Here is a 20,832-nt window from a genome sequence, read left to right as displayed (position 1 = left end):
TTCGGTTTTGTCGGATTTTTAGGTTTTTTTTTTGTTACATGAATAATATATCAATCTTACCTTATTAAATTTTTGATAAGTAAATATATGTTTAATAGAAATTTAAAAAATTGACAAACATATGATCTATTAAAATATTCTTATGTGATAATTTTTCTAGTAGCACATGATAATTATTTTTTTAGTTGTCTGGCAATAATTTTTCGTTGATGTACACTTTCAAAGTTAACCAAATTTAATAATTAAATATAAAAATCAATATGACACCTAAATAATGATATGTTCTACACTATTTAATTTTTATTTATCGAAATACAACTTCAAATTCGAAAAAGATATAAAATTCAATAGATCTTGACATATGAATATGGAAGAACAAAGAGATTGACGTATTTCAGTAACACTTGATAAGAAAGTGATCATACAACACATTATTTAAAGTTAATAAAAATGGAGCACTTCATATTCTATTAAATATTACATCCCATAAGAGAATCCCAAATATTTCTAGAAATTTTTTAAAGAAAATTCTATATAAAGTCTTAAAAGTATATAAAATTATAGATTTATATGTCGATTTGGTTCGGATATTTTTACTCAATACCATACCAAATCAAACCTCGTCGATTTTTCAATCGGTTTGATTTAACTTTTTGACTAGGTGCGGTTTTTCGGTTCGATTTGTACACCCCTGATCACTAAATTTACTGTCTATAACAATAAAGTCACAAAACTATTTTTTGTTAGATTTAAAGTGAAACTCATTGCGAGAAGAAGGAAGCAAGAATATTATAACCCAATTCCCTTGATAAAGTTTATATATATATATATATATAGGAGAAAAAAGGTGTTTTTGTTAAATAAAATTTATTTTGTATCTACAAATCCACATCTAAACTTCATCCATAATTGGAATAGAACTTCACTAGATTTTTTGTCATAATGCTTGACAATTTCATTCACATAACCCTTAAAGTTGATACCTTTTTATAAACTTCTAAATTGGCGGCCAACCATCCGTCAATACTTTCAAAGTACCTTACCCCATCCAAACATTAGAACCGAAAGTCTCACATTACGCACTACCTCCCTTCTTCCTCCAGAATTGCTCTAAATTATACGTAATATTTTCGTCAAAAGAATATGAAGCATGCACATTGTCGACTGGTAATGGAAGTTATATTGTTGCTATTATAAAAGTGAATCAAAAGGAAAAATAGAGGAAGATAACAAAAAGAATTACATAAAAGAGAGATGGAAAATAATCAGAAGGCCCGAGGGAAAATAAGGAAAAAGGAGAAAGTCATTAAGCGTGCAAGCAAATTGGAGTTTGTTAGGTGAGAAAGGAGAAAAGAGAACTCTATCCACTTGCCAAGGTGTGGCCGACTGTTCGATCTGTTATATTTTGTTAGTATTTTAATTTGGGGCGGCGAACGGGCGGGACGGATAGGATATGGACGGGTCCAAAATGAGTAATGAAAAAGGAATAAATTATCCGAGTCAATCCATATTTAATACTGATAAAAAACGGGTTAACCGACGGATAATATGATATTCATATTATCCACGGCTTCTTGATATGATCACTTTTGGGAGAATTCTTAGTCTCCTAAACTTGAGCAACCCCAGTTTGAAGTTTTACAAATATAAAAGTTAAACTCCTTCGTTATTTATTGGTTATCCATTTTCTAAGTGAATAATAATATAATATGGTTCTTATCTATATTTGACCCGTTTTTAAAAAGTTCATTATTCAATCCATTTTTAATGGATAATATGAATGGATAACTTTTTTTTTAACCATTTGCCACCACTAATATTATTCATAATATAATTTAGGCCAATTTATTTGCACCTTAACTAAATTTACTATAAATATGTTATCTTCCATTAGTATAAATATCGAACGATTCTATCCACAATACGTAAATAAATAAAAAGAAATAATCTATTTTTCATTTTCATTTAAAATTTGAACCTGAAACCTAATAATACTTTATTCACTTTATTAATCACAAGGAATGTCACTGTATGTTTTAAGATTAGTTTGATATTCTCGGACCTAAAAAGAAAAACCAACTTTACCATACAAAAAAGCATCACCTAATGAATTGAAATTAAAGACTAACACTTATCTATCAAATTGTTGGTATCTATCAATTTATGGAACCTTCTCAATAAGAAATTCGTCACCCACTTTTGCTCCTAGTGGATTTCTACGCATTTCATTAATTTACACTAAGAAAAAGAGAATAAGGAAAAAAAGAAAGAGGTAAGCTGTCACTATGCGACAAAAGCGCGTATTTTTCTTCTAGTATGGGCCCGTCTTAAGACTTTGTTCCTCTCCAGAAAAGTCTTGTAAATATTTCTAGAAACTCCGTATTATATTTGCTGTCCCTTCATCTTTTCTCTTCCATTTCCTACTACTAGCTCCCATTAATATTTCTTCTTCTGTGTAATTCCATTATTCTGTAGTAGATTCACGTCCGAGTTTAAAGAAGAGAGAAAACTGAAAAGGCAGAAAATTCCAGAGCTTTAGATTTAGCCAAAGATAGTTATGGTCGTGTTGTTCTTGGTGAAGATTGGCAAAGTAGGAGCCAATGGAAGAAACTAAGATCATAATCAATCGCCCCAAAAACAACCTTGTTCATTCTATGGTTTTTCTCTTCGGTTTCTATGTTTGGGATTGGGAATTCCTCACTGCCCTTTTGCTTTTCAGTTATTGCTCCTTCTAATTTTCCCTAGCTAGGATCTTCTCAATTAATTTCCTTTTTCATTTTCAACTAACTCATAATTAGCCCAAATCTTCAAAAGAGTTTTGTGTAAGTTGATAGACGTTTAGAGAAACAGAGAAATACAGGGGAAAAACAAGGGATGTCGCAGAGGACAGTTCCGGCGCCGTTTCTGACGAAGACGTACCAATTGGTAGATGATGCGACCACCGACGACGTCGTATCTTGGAACGAGAGCGGCACTACTTTTGTGGTTTGGAAAACTGCTGAATTTGCAAAGGATTTGCTGCCCACTTACTTCAAGCACAACAATTTCTCCAGCTTCGTTCGTCAGCTTAACACTTATGTACGTTCCTACCTTCTCCTCTTTTAATTTTCTCTTTAAATTGCTTATCGGTGATTAAATTCTTGATTATAGACATTTACTGTCATCTTATTTTCCACATGTAATTAAGTCATTTTTTGAATAGATCGGTTCTATTGTTGATTAATTGGGTGCAGAATTTCTTTTAACCAATTACAATTTCCGATTGGATAACAAAGAAATGTATAAATATAGAGAAAGATATGATTCCTTCCAACATGGAATATTTGCTTGGCTCCAAAAATCCTTTCTCTAGGTATATATTAACACTGAAAACATAGTTTCGGGCACTTTCTAGAAATCTACTCCGCAGGACTTGGTGTCACATGGATATCTCATCTTTTACTGAGGCCTAAAGTTTAAAGTCATTATCATATCCTGTCACACGTCAAATATGTTTTTATTTTTTCTTCCGATTTTTTAGAAATAGCGATATTGTACCCTTTCGATGAGAGAAAAAGGCATATCCTGTTCATATTATGTATTTAATTTGCTAGACAAGCAAACAATGAACAACCTAGAGATTTTCCATTTTAATTAAGTGATTCAAACTAATAACTTTCCTTATGGGATTTCCAATTAACAAAAAAGTTATCTCGACCAGTTCAAGGTGTGTAATAATTCCTACACCAGCGTGTATATATATGGGATTTTCAATTAACAAAAAAGTTATCTTGACCGATTCAAGGTGTGAAATAATTCTTACACCAGCGTAAATTATCTACATCACATCAATTGGGGTGATCCCTCTCTCGAAATCATGTGTTTACATAGATATTTTGTGCATTGGGCGTTTTTTTAAAATATATACGACGTACATATTTTGATGTAAATTTCAATAACATTTTTTAAGAATTATCCCATAGGATTTTGAGCTAGGAAAACTATAGAAACAACGCCTCATTCTCACCTGCCGGAATTTACGTGAATGATCCTTGTGGATATTTGACATGTCATCTTCGTGTCATAACCCGAAAAGATCCAAAGAAGGTCACAATTGGTTGCCAAACCCAAGTGGGAAACGTGGATCACGATATTTGTCCCTATCAGAACGTTCTACTGCTAGTAAAATTGTCCTATCCGTAGCTGGAATTTGTTCAGAGATATTTTTGTTTTTTCATAAATATAAAATAATAGTAATCTAGTATATCTTGAAAGAAATTTCAGAATCTGATTTGTCAGAATTTCATATTTGAAATACTAGTGAAATATAGATTTAAGCGAAATAATAGATTTAATTCATAAAATAATACTCCAGTTTTTACCCATTTTTTTCCCAATAAAATTCATGTCTTAAATTTCAACTACTCTGTCCTACTTCAGCTTTAAGTATTCTTTTTTCTGTCTTCAACTAAACATTGTCTAAGATATTTTCAATTCCAACTTAACGGCAGTGTGAACATTGTTGGTCAATTTTAGCTGCATTGCTTTCGCGTAAGTTGGGCTATTAAAGTCTTCCGAATCTTCCTAAGTGGTTTTGGTCTTATTTTTAGGCGTTGGGATGGCTGTATTTTACCTAGTCTAACCCTCTAGAAGCAGAAAAGGGAAACGTTCACTATCAACAAAGAGGCAATAAAGCAATCGACACTTATTGAAAGAAAATTAAGAACAAAAGAAAATAAACAAGGGAGATGACTAATTGAATCCTACTCCAAGAACCTATGGTTATGTTTTCCCTCATTTGTTATGCGTGTTGTGACTCGTGAACTTATGCCGTGACAATCTCACTTAGATACTGTTTTTTCCTTATTTATGACTGTAATGTCCGGGTCAACTTGCGTTTTTCTAGAGTACATTTTTACCTCCTACCAACATAGGTACGGAATAACTCTGCAGCTCGTTTTGATGCCACTTGCCTATTTTGATTGAGAGGATAGTATGTTTCTCCAACTTTACATTCACCCAAAAGAGCAATCCTTTTCATTAAGGTGTGTTGGTGAATAGCAACGGCTCAGTGACTGTCACAAAGAACATTTCGATTTTGTTATGCACTAAGCGGACTTTGCTTATATTTGCAGGGCTTTCGAAAGATTGTGCCAGACAAATGGGAATTCGCCAACGAGAACTTCAAAAGAGGACAGAAGGAGCTCCTCACGGCAATACGCCGTCGGAAAACCGTGACACCAACCCCAGCTGGTGGTAAGTCCGTGGTCCAGGCACATCAGCATCTCCGGACAATTCGGGGGAAGACTTAGGCTCAAGTTCCACCTCTTCCCCTGACTCGAAGAACCCGGGGTCTGTTGATACTCCGGGAAAGTCCCAATTCGCAGACTTGTCGGACGAAAACGAGAAGCTAAAGAAAGACAACCAGATGCTGAGCTCTGAGCTCGCGCAGGCCAAGAAACAGTGCGACGAGCTAGTGGCTTTCTTGAATCAGTATGTGAAGGTTGCACCTGACATGATCAACCGTATCATTAGCCAAGGAACCTCAGGGTCCAGCTATGGGGAGTTGGTCAAGGAGGTAATTGGTGGTGTTAATGATTTAGAAGCACAAGGTAGTGATGATGACGAAAAGGGTGATACTTTGAAACTATTTGGTGTGTTACTGAAAGAGAACAAGAAAAAAAGGGGTCCAGACGAGAATGCTGATATTTCTGGGTCCCGTGGGAAAATGATGAAAACTATGGACTACAATTTGCCTTGGATGAAAATGTCTTCGGCCCCTGGAGAGAGTAACAAGGTCTGTAACTGAAATTGTGATCCAAATATTAAGGGAAGCTAGAGAATGGACTTCTGCAGATTAGCTTCATGCATCCTTTTGTTTTAGTGCCTGTTAGTTTACAAGTTCAGTGATTATGAAATAACGGAGTATTTAGTATGAGTAGTATTGGGGTTAGATTACTACGAGCAGTAACCCCAACATATTAAACAAGAAATATATATACATAGGGGACTATCAAAGTCATATCCCACTGCCTCAAGGTCGGTTGGTTTGTGTAGTCAAAACTCATAATAATGGTTTCTTATTTATGATTTCGTTTTGGTACTTCAAGTTTCTGCAAGTTATCATTCAATTATTTCCATTTTAGCTGACAGATTTTTTCATTTTGATGGAAATACGAATTTTTATTACTTAACTAGTACTATTACAAGGATAGAGAGTCCTATTGAGCTCATTCATAGGTTGTACTACCATATTGTCAACATTAGTAGTGCCAGTTACAAAAGGATTTCCAATTTCTACTAATTTGGAAATTACAGTAGTAGATATGGTCTTACTATAAGTGCTTCCAGTTTTATCCTTTGTGGAGGGCTTGCAAAAGAGAGTTTGGAGGCTATTCCATTAGATAGGGAGTGGAGCTACTCAATTGCTTAAATCCTTGAGTGGCCAAAAATTGCGTTATTTTGTTCCCTTCCCTGAAGCTATGCCGGATTGGCGGATTCTGCAATTTCCTCGGGTCACACTCAATAACCAAGTTAGAGTAAATAGAACAAGTATCATTAATAAGCAAGGAAATTACATCTGTTGCATCGGTCTTAATTTCAATATCAACAAAAATTTTATCACAAGATAGTTGAAGATTAGTCCCAAATTTGAAGGCAGGGGTGTAAGCAGGGGTGTATCACAACAAAAATTTTATCACAAGATATCGACTCATGTAGGCAGGGGTGTAAGCTATGGCAAAATTGAGGTAGCTCAAAATCCAATCCCCACGGCCATTTTTGAATACACCCCCGATGCCTACTTTTCTATATTTTCTTTTGAAGGCTCCATCAATGTTAAATTTTAAGGAGTGGTTTGTTGGAGGGAGCCATTTAATAGTGATGGTGATAGACGGGGGAACATGGTTTGGAGAGTTGGTACAGTAGATAAATTCTTTGCATCGTATTAGAACTACTTCAAGCGAAAGCTGATTACACTTTTTGTTGAAAGAGTTATTATTTCGATTTAACCACAGAGACCGTAAAGCAAAAGGAAAGAACATGTCCTAGGGGATATCCCATTGATCTAAAGTTTTGTGCAGATCTTTTAAAGTATTGAGCCAGTGGTCAAGGTTTTGCTGAAAGTGAGGAAGATTGAGTTGAGCGTCGCTTCAAAATTTGGTAGTTATGGGGCATTCAAATAAAATGTGAATAAGCGTCTCCTCCGCTATTTACATATGGGACAGAGGGTGTCAATGTGCAGTTCGATTTGGTGCAAATACCTTAGTAGGAAGGAAATTGTAGGAGCATTGCCATAGGAAGTATTTAATCTTATGGAGTGTGTTGAGTTTCCAGATCCATTGGAATTTAAAATTGTTGGGAAGTGGTGGTGAGATTAACTTGTATATAGAGCCGGAGGAAAAGATACCATTTGAGGTATGAGCCCAAGTGGGTATGTCCCTAGCATTGGTGAGGGAGTCTAGTTTTATGGAAAGAATTTTGTTTTTGAGTAAAGTATAGTTTTGTGAGATCCCAAGAGTTAATTCCCTAGAGGTCTTTGACTTTGAGTGTTTGGTCATTGTAATTAATTGGACCCTGGATGATTGAGCTTAAAGGTGGGAGCCCCGGAATCCATGCGGAGGCCCAATTGTTAATGTTGCCCGGGCCCACTATCAAGTGTAGGCCTTGACTACAAATTTTCAAGCTTGTTATGATGTTATTCCAGATGAATGAATTGGAGATAGGGTTTCTTTTGTGGCTGTATTTTGAAATAAGAGTGAAGGCCCATAGAGAACTAGGATTGTTGAATAGACGCTAGGAGAGGCTAGTTAGGGATACCATATTTTTATCCACTGCTCTCTTGAGACCCAGACCCCCAGCATGTTTTGGTTGAGTGATAGTGGATCATTTGATATAGTGAATTTTCCTTTTTTGAGTGGTGGTGCCCCAAATAAAATCTCTGGGATGTTGCTGAATCAGAGGAATTATCAGACGGGAGGAGATCTGATAAGGAAGATGATAAAGAGGAGGCAGTTCACTATGAAGAATACGATGAGCGGAAGCATAAATATAATCCAAGTTTGGAACTTGGAATGAAATTTAGTAGCTTAAAGCAGTTTAAAGATGCTTGTAGAACTTATGGTATTAAAAGCAGGTTTTAGCTTAAATTCTCTAAAAACGACCAGGAGAGAGTGATATGTAAATGCAAACATAATGGGTGTCCTTTTAGAGTGTATGCTACTGCCGTGAGTAAGACTGATCCAACTATTCAGATCAAGTCTTGTAATTTGGAGCACATAGGTGGAAATGTGTTTGACAACTTTCATATGAATACTGTGTAGCTTGCTAATAGGTATTTTAGTACATTCAGAGTTGATCCATCATGGAGCGTGAATGGTTTAATTGAAACTGTTAGAAATGACTATAGCTATACAATTAGTTATATGAAAGTTTGGAGGGCCAGAAATATGGCACAAAAATTGGTTTATGGAGATGAGGGAACCCAATATGCAAAGTTGTTATCATATAGAGAGGAATTATTAAAAAGAAATCCAGGCTCTACTGTAATTTTGTGGAGGGACGAAGGCAGATTTCTTGGGTTTTATGTTTGTCTTGGAGCACTTAATAATGCTTTTAAATCTGGTTGTAGACCATTCATTAGCTTGGATGGTTGTTGGTTAAAGGGAAATTATGGAGGGAACTTGTTGAGTGCAGTGGCTATTGACCCAAATGATTGCATTTTTCGAATAGCATATGCAGTCATAACGTAGAGAAACTTGGAGCTGGTTTCTTATTAACCTGGGAGAGGATTTGGAGATTCAGAACAGCCATTACATTTCATTTATGTCAGACAGATACAAGGTAATATTATTTCTTTAGTATTTTACTCTGTTTCTTTATATTTTATTTATTGTTCTTTTTTTTCATGTTTCATAATATTTTTGAAGGGGCTGATTGGAGCTGTGAAGGATTTGAACCCTAATGCTGAACACCGTAATTGTGTTAGGCATATGTATCAGGATTTCAGACAAAAACACAAAGGTAAGAATTTGAAAGACTTAGTTTGGAATGCGGCAAGAGTGAGTAATGAAGTCTTGTTTAAGAAGTTTCTAGATGAACTGGAAAATGAGGACAAAGAGGCTAGAGAATGGTTCAATCACCCTGAGAGGCCATTCAATACTTGGACTCGAGCATTATTTAAATGTCATACCAAATGTGACATGTTGTTGAACAATTTATGTGAAAGCTTCAACAGGTAATTAAGAATTTGCATTTCCTTATGCACTTTTATTTTTAATAATATACTAAGTTATACATATATTTTTTTAGATATATACTTGATGCTAGGGACAAGGCCATAATAACAGTGCTAGAAATGATCAAGAACAAGTTGATGAGGAGGTTGTTCAAAAAAAAGAGTGGATTGAGGGATACCAAGGGCTAGGGGTGTACAAGCCAAACCATCAAGTCAAACCGAACCGACAAACCAAGTCAAATCGAAGAAAAAACCCGACTCATGGTTTGGTTTGGTTGGTTTGGTATTGGAAAATAAAAAACCGATCATTCTTGGTTTGGTTTGGTACTAACAAAAAATAAATCAAACCGAATCTAAACCAAACCGATATTATATATAAATAGATTTTAAAAATTTTATACATAAAAAATAATCATTAAAATCTAGTTTGTAAGTATTTTCTAAACTATATTATAGTTTTCAATGTCTTGAGATATTATTTATTTGTGGGTTTGTAAATTCACTATCCACTAAGTAGATTCTATCTACATAATCTAAATAAGAAGCCCAAATTAAAACCCAACAAGGCAAAAGACAACAAAACCCAAGTTCTCTGTGCTTATGCACTAGGTTGCATATCCAGTTAATCCTCGGTTCATTGGCAGCATTGGATTTTGATTTCTCCTTTCAATACATATTTGGTGTAGTTAGTTGTCATCTTGCTCACATAATTGGTGATTATTTTAGTGTTGAGGTTTATCAAATTTACAGTGTTTTGCTTTGTGTCACATATTTGTTGTCATTTTCGATTATGGAAGGTCTTGCAATTATGATTCATAGGAACAATTGGTATTCCTCATAGATTATTTAGAAAAATAGTAATTATGCGGATAATGGTGATCATTTGATCTTTTTTTCAAGCACAATATATATAACTAAAAAGAAAAACCGAAAATAAACCGAAAAACCGAGAACCGAAAAAACCGACTAAAAACGAAATCGAAAAAACCGAATTTATATTGGTTTGATTTGATTATGAATTTAATAAACCGACATAGTTGGTTTGATTTTGGTTTAATAAAAAACCAAATCAAACCACCTCATGTACACCTCTACCAAGGGCCAATATGCCCTAAGATTGAAAAAAAGCTGTTGAAAATTAGGATGGAGGCAACAAAGTTTCAACCTGATTTTTCAGGAGGCCCTAGGGTCTTAGTTGAAGGTCCTGGAGGGCCATATATTGTTGATATGTCTGCCAAGACTTGTACTTGTAGAAGGTGGGATTTGACTTGTCATCATAGTGTGGTTAGTATTCTTGAAAACAATGAGTTAATAGAAGTTTATGTCATGGACTATTACAAAGTGGAAAATTACAAGAAAGTATACTCTAGCTTTCCAAACCAACAACCACCTTCTCCAAATCCAAGTCAAGACCCTGCTCCAAACCAAAACCAAGAAGAAAAGATAGACGTGGACCTCATCTTAACAAATCAATCAACTATAGAGGTAAATTAGTTTCAAAGCTTTCATGGTCCTTTTTATGTGCTAGTTTTATTTTTTCTCATGGTGTTGTATTGTTTTATAGGATGTTGCTGGACAAGATGATGTTGGGAGAGTTTGTACATGGTCAAAAAAGTTTTCCATAAAAGTTTTTTTTAGTTCCCAGGAATATTTTAATTTAAGATATTTACGGTTAGGTACTTCTTTAGAATTAAATAATTGGTCATGGGATCTCTGAAGCACCTACCCATTATCATAAATAAGATACTTACCCAAGGAGAGAGGTCCCGGAATAACCGAATAACTGAAAAGAAAATAAAATGATAATTTTTTCGCATTCATGAAAGCACTGTTTTTCTCTCTCCTCATTTCATTAGTCTGTATTTGTACACTCCAGGCTTTCAGTTGTATTTATACCCTAATAGATGCTCGTGACTTGTGATATCCCGGTTAGGGCTGTGTCGGGTTGTGCTTCCGTTAATTATATCATTAAATCATATTTAAATTGTTTATTAATGTTTAACTATTTTTGAAAAGGCGATATAGGTTTGTTGGCTGGTCTTGTCTTCACGAGAGGCATCATCACGACCGGAGCGGGGTTTGGGTCGTGACAGAAACTAGAATTTTTGTTGAGAGGGCCGGGATTGGATGAATAGGGCCCGACCTACTCATATCATATATATATATATATATATATATATATATATATATATATATATCATTAAGTCTTTAATAGTGATAACTAAAGCAGACACAAAATTTACTATGTTTCTGTTAACAAGACTCAGTTCACCGACGAAGAGGAGCAATGATCTAGACGACCACGTTACATATGTAATCAAGCTTCCCCATGCTTTCTAGAGAGGAATAAATCAGGTCCTTAATTGTAGTAATTAAGAGAACTTATTACTGCTTGGATGGCTTACTCCTGCAGGCTGCAGCTTGTTTACAATATATATATCTGCTTTTCATAATTCTGACTATTTTCTTCTGCTGTGTATTGATGCGTCCTGAAGCTAGGATTGTCCTAGCATATTACATGTTTGAGCAAAGCTTTTGAGAAACAAGAAATACTTTTTTAAATAGAGAATCTACTTATTTCTGCTGAATTAATTAAGGTATTTGGCCTAAAAGTTAATTAGGTGATTCTCAATAGTAGCAGAAAAATCTTATGTTTCTTGGAGAAAGCAAAAATGTGTAATTTCTTCGTGAAAATAAAAGCAAAAGCAAAAAATTATTTTTTTTCAAGGATAGAAGTAACTTTGTATTTATCAAACTATCCACCCACAATTTTACTCTCAACTACTAAGGGCCCGTTTGGCCATAAAACTTGTTTCACCTTCTTTTTTTTTTTTACTTTTTTTCGGAATTAGTGTTTGGTCATGAAAATTTCAAATTTACTTGAAGCTCAATTTCGTGATTAGAAAAACTCCAAAAGGTTGTTTTTCAAAATTTTTACTTCAAATCACTCACAAAAATTCAAAAAAAGCTCCAAACGCAACTCTAAATTTTAAATACCATTTTCACTAAAGAAAAATATTTATTTATTTGTTTTGGAATTTCACAATTCTTATGTCCAAACGCCCACTTCGTCCTTCATCTTTTTTTCTTCCTTGAATTTCTAGTGACTAGTGCTTTACATCAAGAGATCCTGCATTAAGAGGGGTCATTTTAGAATAGTGGCCCATTGGGCTTTAATTACGACTACTCCGGTTCTTCCACTCGGATTAAATATCAAGTATCAACCTCTCGATTTGCATCCATCTGACAAAGGAGACGACGACATCGACAGTGATTTGAGAAAAGATCTTCCAATAAATTATGGTGTGCTGAATAGTACATTTTTAGCTTCTGCTATTAATATTATACCCATTGATGTGATGTTTGTTACAATAAACGTACCACCCCAATTGCCATCCTAATTTTTTTATTCCCACGTATATATTATTACGTCGAATTCATCATCTTGACGTCTAAGCTGCAATGCGATTACAAAGTGATGATTAGGTGTTTTTCCCTTTTTACTTTTGAGAAATTGTAACCCTTAAAATGTAATTTAATATTCATCACCCTTAAACGCTTTTTCCTCTATGTTTATGGTGACAAAATAAATAAAACGCAGATGAATAGAAGCCAATTAGTTATTTGATTGGAAATAGACGAATGATTGTTCACATGAGGTTTGAAGAGATTCTGAATGTTCTTTTATGACGTTGTTATGTCTTCCTTTTATGTTAGCATTAGTTCCATGAAATAACATTCGGCATAATAGAAGATGCAACTATATATCCTCTGCCAATATTATATTCTTGCACTTTTGCTTGTCTGGTTAATAATTGGTTATTTAACAAGAACATTTTTTATGCTTGTTGATTGTACCAGAATATGAGGTTGGGACTTGGCAACTGAAGCTTTTAAGAATTAATTTGTCCCTAAGCTTTTTGCCTTGCATATAGTTTACATAAGCACTTTACAATGTGGGAGCCAGTGGCGGAGTCACATTGGTGTCAACGCAGCTAAAATTAATTTTTTAACGTATATATACTATGTATTGAATTCTTGACTTTTTGTTGTTGTTGTTGGTATGGAAGATGCAAATGTGCTAACTCTGATTGTGTGTTGTGAGGAGTATCTTACAATTATTTTATCATAGTAATAAAAAAAAAATATATATCGCTGTCAATTCTACTTTTGAAAACAATTTGTATTTGAGTGACTTGTGCACCTCATTAGGCAAGCGTAACAAGAAAGATCTCAAGAAGGGACACTAGAAGCCGTCACCCTGGGCTGACGCAGCAGAAAAGACAAGAGATCAAAGAAGCGTTTGAGCTGTTTGACACTGATGGATCTGGTACTGACTTGTGTGTTTGACTGATATACGCGTGCAATCCCTCTAACTTAATGTTTCAACCCTGTTCACTGTTCAGGTACTATTGATGCTAAGGAGCTGAATGTTGCTATGAGGTTTGGTTACTTTGCTAAATTTATACTCTTTCTATTATCGCTAATTAAATAACTTGTATTGCAGGGCCCTTGGATTTGAAATGACAGAGGAGGTAATTTGTTGCATCCTTCTAATTTCTGTTTGTTGATAGTATTTGTTTACGTCCTCTTCATGTCGCTGGATTTATTTGTTGTAACTATCGGATCATGATACCTCTATGTTATGTGTATTTGATAGTAGCACATTTTCTTATATTATAGGTGCAATTTCTTGATGTTTTACTTATCCATTTTATGGCATCACTAATGTTGCATGTCAAAAACCTTTTGTTTCCAGCAAGTTGAACATATGATTGCTGATGTCGACAAGGATGGTAGTGGTGCAATCGATTTTGATGAATTTGTACACATGATGACTGCCAAGATAGGGGAAAGGGACACTAAAGAGGATCTCCACAAAGCATTTAACATACTAGACCAAGATAAAAATGTAAGTCCTTTTTACAATGTATGTACTCCAATTTTTCGATATGATGCTAACTCGACATGTTATGAGAGTGCAGGGAAAGATATCTGCTGCTGATATTCAGCAAATTGCCAAGGAATTGGGTGAAAATTTCACTGCAAGAGAGATACAAGAGATGATTGAGGAAGCAGATCGCGATCGTAAGTTCTTTTTTCCCCATTCCTCTTCTGAATTTGTCATTCTTGTTCTCCTTATGAATTTCATTACCCTCTTAAGCATGAGTAGGTCTCTTTAAAGTGGCACAATAAGTAAACAAAAATAAAGTATAAATGTAGGGGCAACGTACATACTGCCCTCCCTAGACCCCACATGTGGAAATATACTGGTTATGTTATTGTAGTCGAGTTAATCCATTTCTCAAGTATACTGATCTGGACTTCTGTGTCTTTCTTATGTAGGTGATGGAGAAGTAAGCACGGAAGAGTTTATGAGAATGATGAGGAAAACCAGCTATGGAAACTAGAACAAAATCATACTACTGGTAAGTGTGAAGTTTTAAACGAGACCTGCTTTTCGACTTTGAAGTTGCTTGTCCCTTTTCTCCCTTGTCCTCTTTCTCAGTGCTCTGTCATTTATTGTGTATACTTTTATCTAAATACTTTAGTTTTTGCCAAATGAATAAATGAAAGAAAACAAATGTACTATAATAGCATTAAAGATACAGGGTCACAGAATCTTTCTCTTGTCTACGTTAGCACTAATCTAGTTAACAGATTTCAACTCTGGGAGAATTTGAAAATTTTTAATAGTACTACTTTTCCACGACCTTGGCTTCTGTGAGGTGACTCTAGTCAAGTGGTCAGCGCCTCCGAATTCTGATTGGCTCCATCTATTTCAAGATTCCTCTGTCCTCACCTTCCAATCTTTGCTCGGGCAACTCGCCCTCCTTCCGCTACTAAACTATGTGGACTAGTCACCCTAGCTTTGCCCCACTAATAAACACTATTTGGCATCACTCCAACACTTATCTGCGCACACTTACCATGTTCTTAAAGGTTGGAATATCTTTCGCCAAAAAAAAGTTACTTCAAGCTCGTATTACTGGTTTTCAAAAAACGGACCCACACAAAAAAATTGACTTTCACCTTGCCCTGAAAAATAACCTTGTTCAGGAATTTAATCTCCTTTTGAAGAATGAAGAAGACTTTTGGAAACTCAAATCTCGAGTCGAGAACCTTCATGCCGGCGATGCGAATACTAAGTTTTTCCATCTTTCAACAGTTCATCGGCGACGAAAAAATCATATTCTTTGTCTTAATGACACAGTAGGAAACTGGACATTTGATCAATCCATTATCCAGCACATCATTGCTACTCATTTCAATACAATTTACACCACTGATCTCATGTTAAGTCTCAAACAACAAACTATCCACGCCCCAAATGCTCTTAAATCTGGTATCTCTCATCACCTACACAGACCTCTCACTCATGCTGAGATTCATCAAGCTGTTTACTCCTTCCAACCTCTAAAGGCACCTGGCCCCGATGGTTTTTACCCAATTTTTTTCCAGCAATTTTGGAACGATACACAAACGGCTATTCAACAATTATGTACTGATGCATTCGACACTTCCCTAATTTCTCCTCTAATAAACCAAACCTATATTACATTAATTCCTAAGGTTAAAAGTCCTGAACAAATCACTCAATATCGTCCTATCGCTCTTTGTAACACTAGTTATAAGATCATCACTAAAATTATTGTCTCGCGCATTCGCCCATACCTTGATACCATTATTAGTCCCTATCAGAGTAGCTTTATCCCAGGTCGACACACTGTCGGCAATGCTATTATTGTTCAAGAAGCGATTCACTCATTTAAAACCAAAAAGGGCAGTCAAGGACAGATGCTTCTTAAAATTGACCTCGAAAAAGCTTTTGACAACTTAGAGTGGTCCTTTATCAGATATTCACTATCCAGTCTCAGTTTTCCTCCTTGCCAAATAAATCTCATTATGAACTGTGGTACATCCTCTGTTAACTCTATTCTTATAAGTGGTCACCCTACACCTTTCTTTTCCCCTACACGAGGGATTCGTCAAGGAGATCCCTTGTCCCCACACTTACTCATCATTTGTATGGAAACTCTAACCGAATTATTAATCTCTCCATCACCAACCATGAATGGACACCTATCAAACTATCTCGCAATAGACCCCATTTATCCCATCTGTTATTTGTTGATGTTTTAATTTTTTTCGCTGAAGCAACTCCACAAAATGCAACAGAAATTCATACGATCTTACACTTATTTGGTACCTGTTGCGGAAGCCAAATGTATATAGTGTGAATAAGTCACAACTATTATACCAAAAATTATGACAGCCACCAAATAATAAATAAGACAATAAAGCAACAATAAAAGGAACACCAGAATTTACGAGGTTCGGCTAATTTTGCCTACTCCTCGGACACAGCCAATATTTTATTCCACTCCAAAAATACAAGTGAAATAATACTAAAGAGAGAAGATACAAATGCCTTAAGAAGATAAGAAGGCAAATGAGAGGTGTGTTTAAATCCTAAACATTAGGCCTCCTTTTATAGGAAAAAATTCCCACCAAGTTTACTTCCCAACCGATGTGGGATATTGTCATATTCAACAAATCTCCACCTTGGCAAAATTTCACATCTTTAATTCTCTCTCAATAACAAATTTTGGTTGTGTCTTCATCTTCAATCTTCAGTGTTCAACAATGTTGATCAAATCCAAACAATATTGAAACTTGACCGCAGTCACCATTTTGGTCAGCATATCAGCAGGATTCTCCGTAGTATGAATTTTCTTCACTGTGACTCCACCTTATTCTATAATTTCTCGTACGAAATGATACCGAACATCAATGTGCTTCGTCTTTGCATGATAAACTTGGTTCTTCGCCAATTGAATAGCACTTTAACTATCACAAAAGATTGTGATACTTTTTTGTTCAACACCAAGCTCCGTTAGCAATCCCTGAAGCCAAATTGCTTCCTTCACAGCCTATGTAATGCCATATATTCTGCCTCTGTTGTAGACAAAGCAACTGTTGACTGTAAAGTAGACTTCCAACTAACTGGTGCCTTTGCAAAAGTAAACACATAACCAGTAGTTGATTTTCGTTTGTCCAGATCACCCGCAAAACCTGAGTCACAATATCCAACTACAGACTGATTGTCTTCCTGCTCAAAAACTAACCCAACATCTACAGTATTGTGAATATACCATAGAATCCACTTCACAACTTGCCAATGCTCCTTTCCTGGATTATGCATATATCTGCTAATAACTCCAACAACTTGTGAAATGTCAGGTCTCGTACAGACCATTGCATACATCAAGCTACCAACAACATTTGCATATGGTACCCTTGACATATACTCCTGTTCAGCTTCATCATTTGGCGACATAGTAGTACTTAGCTTAAAATGGGGAGCAAGTGGAGTACTAACTGGCTTAGTCTTTTCATCTATGCCAAAACGTTGTAGTACTCTTTTCAAATATTCTTTCTGAGATAAACAGAGTTTCTTTGAATGTCTATCTCTTATTATCTCCATGCCAAGAATTTTCTTTGCCTCACCCAAATCCTTCATCTCAAACTCCTTCTTCAGTTGAATCTTCAACTTATCAATTTCTTCCGAATTCTTGGAAGCTATCAACATATCATCAACATATAAGAGAAGATATACAAAGGAACCATCTTTAAGCTTGCGCAAATACACACAATGATCGTATTTGCTCCTCTTGTACCCTTTGTAAGCACGTGATTTTTGCCCTATGAAAGAATTACTCCCAAAAAATTCAAAATAAAACGATTTTCCTTTGTGTGCAATTTTGAGAATTTTCGCGGCATTTTAGGATAATTATTTGTATTTGTCCATGCATGTTTATTTGTTAAATTAATAAAAAATACAAAAATATGTCACATTTGCATTTAGGATTTAATTCTACAATTAGGAGTAATTAAGTTTGTTTTACCAGAATGAAAATTACAAAACATATGCATCGTTTGCATTTTTAGCATTTAATGTCAAATTGTGCAATTTTGTTTTAATGGATGTTTAATTATGTATGATAAATGTTGATAGGAATTAGTTAGTATTTTTGATAAGTTAATTTAGTTTATAACTTAATTTAGAATTTTAGTTTTATTAATTAGAAAGTAAAAGAAAATAGAGCAAAAAATATAAAGAAAATCGGAATTGGGTCTCTTCTTCAATTTCAAACCACAGGCCCAAAGAGACCCAACCTTCCCCATGACATGGTCCATTTCAACCCGGGTCGACCCGATCCTCCCCATAACCCCAAATGACCTAACCCCTCCTAATCTTCATTTCATTTCCTAAACCTAAACCAAACCCATCCGCCCCCCTCTCTCTTTCTCTCCATCTTCTCCAAGCTTCCTCACGCCCCATCCATGGCTGCCCTTGCATCGTCTTCTTCGACACAAGCACACACACACATAGCTCCAAACCAAAATCCAAGCAGGCTGCTTTCTTCTTCGTCGTCGAGCTCGAGCTCGAGCTCCCATGGCTGCCTCCCTCGACGAACAGCACCCTAGCACCTCGCCTTCTGCTTCGTCTTCAAACGACCACCATGAACGACCCCTCTACTTCATCTTCTTCATCATCCTCACGACCTCCAGCATGAACACCCTCCACCATCTTCCTCCTCCAGACGAGCTCCAGCCATGTCCGCCTATCGCAGCAGCAACGACGTGAAGCAGCTCGTCGTCGTTCCGCCCCAAGCTCCACCGCTGTTGCTTCTTCTGCTTCACCATCCAAACACTGCTGCTGCTTCATCCTCTTCGTCTTCGTCGAGCTCGAGCTCCCATGGCTGCCTCCGTTCACCACTGCCCATACCACCACCATTCTTCTGCTTCATCCAGCTTCGTCCAGCATCTGCTTCTTCTGCGTTGTTGCTGCCTCGTCGAAGCATCTGATCCAAAACCAAGGCTCCTCGCAACTGCTTCGTTTTTCAAACGACACCAAACAACCATCTTCTTCGATGGTCCGTTCGTGGTCGTCTTCGGCGTCGAGTTATTTTGGTGCGATAATTATTTTCGGGCAGATTTGTGTTCGTTCGAGTTCATCGTCGTTCCGATCCGGTTAGTTGGTTTAAGTTTCGTTTCTGTCCGTAATTTGTTTGATATTTTCGGATCTGAAATCAGATATGTTTGATATTAATTTTGTGTTTATCGTTTTGTTATTTTCTTCAGTTTGTTTCATTTTTTCTTGTTTATTTTTATGTAGAAATTGTTAGTTTAATTATAATGTTATTAGTTTTAAGTTGAAGTTCAATTAATTATTTCTTCAGTTGTTCTTATTAATTTAAAAGGATTTAGTTTTTAATATAGAAATATGTTATTTTGATGACTGGAATCCTTCGTCTTGACTGTAATATTGTTAGATTTAGTTTGAATTTGTTGATTGAATTTGTTTAGGAATTGGTTATATTTGCTGTATTTTGGTTGGAATTGATTAGGTGAATCGGTTATAGCTGATGGGGGTAGATTGGTAAATTGCAGTACTTTCAGGGTTAAAATGGTAATTTCAGTAAGGTCGGAGGGGTATTTTTGGAATTATAAATTTGAACAATTATTTAATCTGAGTGCTCTGTCCACTAGGCATTAACAATATTAAAATAGTACATGGTGGGGGACAAGACATAAGTTAGTGGGGAATAATGTAGTTGTTTAACATAGTGGGGGACAAAACATGTAGGCATGGGGGACAAGGGAATTAAATAAGAAAAACATTAAGTAGTGAGGGCAAGGCATGTAATTAGGGGAATATTTCGGGTTAGTGGTTCAAGACAAGAGTCTTGCTATAAATAAGAGTCATTTTGACATAGAAAAGAGGGGACGATTTTGAGAGGACATTTTTTTAGGAGAGGTTTTTTTTAGAGAGGATTCTTGGAAGAGGAAGACATTCTGAAAATCTCAAGAGTGTTGGAGAGTTGAAAAAGAGAAAATAAAAACAAAGTGAGAAACGAGTTTAGTTTCGGGTTTAATACACGCGTGGGTTGTTGTTGTTTAGTCTTTTTACAAACTTTTGGGTTTGTTCCATTGAGCTTGTTTAGTTTTCTTCAAAGTTTTTTGGGCCTTGAATCTGGTTCGAATTGCTGTTGTTGCGTTGCTGTGTTATTACTGCTGCTGACTCCTCCTTCTTTTCTTCTTGTACTGCCATTTCCAGGTACACATTTGTACACTCTCAGTTTGAGGCGAAATGAAGTATTAACCAGGCTTTGTTCCTGTTGAATTCCTCATGTTTAGATTTGTGCTTGAATAGAATTTTCCTTCCTTTGTATAAAAATGTAGTTGACCGATTAATGAGTAATGGGGTTGCATATGTATAACTCCTTCATCTAATAATGTTAGTTTAAATTAATCAAAGAATAGTTAATTTGTTTTGATATTATTGTGTGTCAATCTCATGTTCTAGTGTTATTAAATAATAGAATATAGAACGAAAGCAATCTTTCTTTGTACAAACTCGATTGCAATTTTCCATTGGCATTAGCCGTAAACTAATAACTAATAAGTTATGTTTTTTTAGCATGTAATTAATTGGGAGATTTTCTTTTATTTTAGAGACGAACTTACTAGAAAAAAATGTAGTCACTGTAGGTTTATCCTTTTAAATACAAATGAGACGAGTCTCGCCAAATAAAACGCACAGATTGCGG

The 20,832-nt window shown here is 35.6% G+C and overlaps 3 protein-coding genes across 4 annotated transcripts; all 3 read left to right on the top strand.

Moving 5' to 3' along the window:
• Nucleotides 1-2,429: 2,429 nt before the first annotated feature.
• On the top strand, nt 2,430-6,081 carry LOC107810899 (heat shock factor protein HSF24-like). The gene is given in 3 exon segments (NM_001325866.1): nt 2,430-3,078; nt 5,115-5,246; nt 5,249-6,081. Coding segments are annotated over 3 exon segments (876 nt in total). The 5' UTR covers nt 2,430-2,874; the 3' UTR covers nt 5,789-6,081.
• Nucleotides 6,082-7,559: 1,478 nt separating this feature from the next.
• Nucleotides 7,560-11,342, top strand: LOC107810902 (uncharacterized). 2 transcript variants are annotated; one of them, XR_012707706.1, is made up of 4 exons: nt 7,560-8,820; nt 8,907-9,214; nt 9,289-10,699; nt 10,779-11,342. XR_012707706.1 is itself a non-coding variant. In XM_075249737.1 (3 exons), the coding sequence occupies exons 1-3, from the start codon at nt 8,803-8,805 to the stop codon at nt 9,401-9,403; spliced, it is 441 nt and encodes a 146-aa protein (XP_075105838.1). In that variant the 5' UTR covers nt 7,694-8,802; the 3' UTR covers nt 9,404-11,342. The 2 variants fall into 2 exon arrangements, 1 of the variants encoding a protein (XP_075105838.1); XM_075249737.1 differs by having other exon boundaries at nt 7,694-8,820; nt 9,289-11,342.
• Nucleotides 11,343-12,214: 872 nt separating this feature from the next.
• Nucleotides 12,215-20,561, top strand: LOC142179471 (putative calcium-binding protein CML13). The gene is made up of 8 exons (XM_075249736.1): nt 12,215-12,517; nt 13,427-13,544; nt 13,621-13,657; nt 13,722-13,749; nt 13,974-14,126; nt 14,200-14,302; nt 14,561-14,643; nt 20,340-20,561. Exons 1-7 carry the CDS (start codon nt 12,515-12,517, stop codon nt 14,623-14,625), a joined length of 507 nt encoding a protein of 168 aa, XP_075105837.1. The 5' UTR covers nt 12,215-12,514; the 3' UTR covers nt 14,626-14,643; nt 20,340-20,561.
• The last annotated feature ends 271 nt before the right edge of the window (nt 20,562-20,832 follow it).

Source organism: Nicotiana tabacum, chromosome 3 (genome assembly GCF_000715075.1).
Source record: "Nicotiana tabacum cultivar K326 chromosome 3, ASM71507v2, whole genome shotgun sequence".
NCBI lineage: Eukaryota > Viridiplantae > Streptophyta > Magnoliopsida > Solanales > Solanaceae > Nicotiana > Nicotiana tabacum.
This window is presented reverse-complemented; position numbering and strand designations above follow the sequence as displayed.

Coding starts and splice junctions, on each gene's coding strand:
- LOC142179471 (XM_075249736.1), top strand. Junction 13,545..13,620: donor GTTTGACACTGATGGATCTG/GTACTGACTTGT, acceptor TTCACTGTTCAG/GTACTATTGATGCTAAGGAG. Junction 14,127..14,199: donor TACTAGACCAAGATAAAAAT/GTAAGTCCTTTT, acceptor ATGAGAGTGCAG/GGAAAGATATCTGCTGCTGA.
- LOC107810902 (XM_075249737.1), top strand. Junction 9,215..9,288: donor TTATGTGAAAGCTTCAACAG/GTAATTAAGAAT, acceptor ATATTTTTTTAG/ATATATACTTGATGCTAGGG.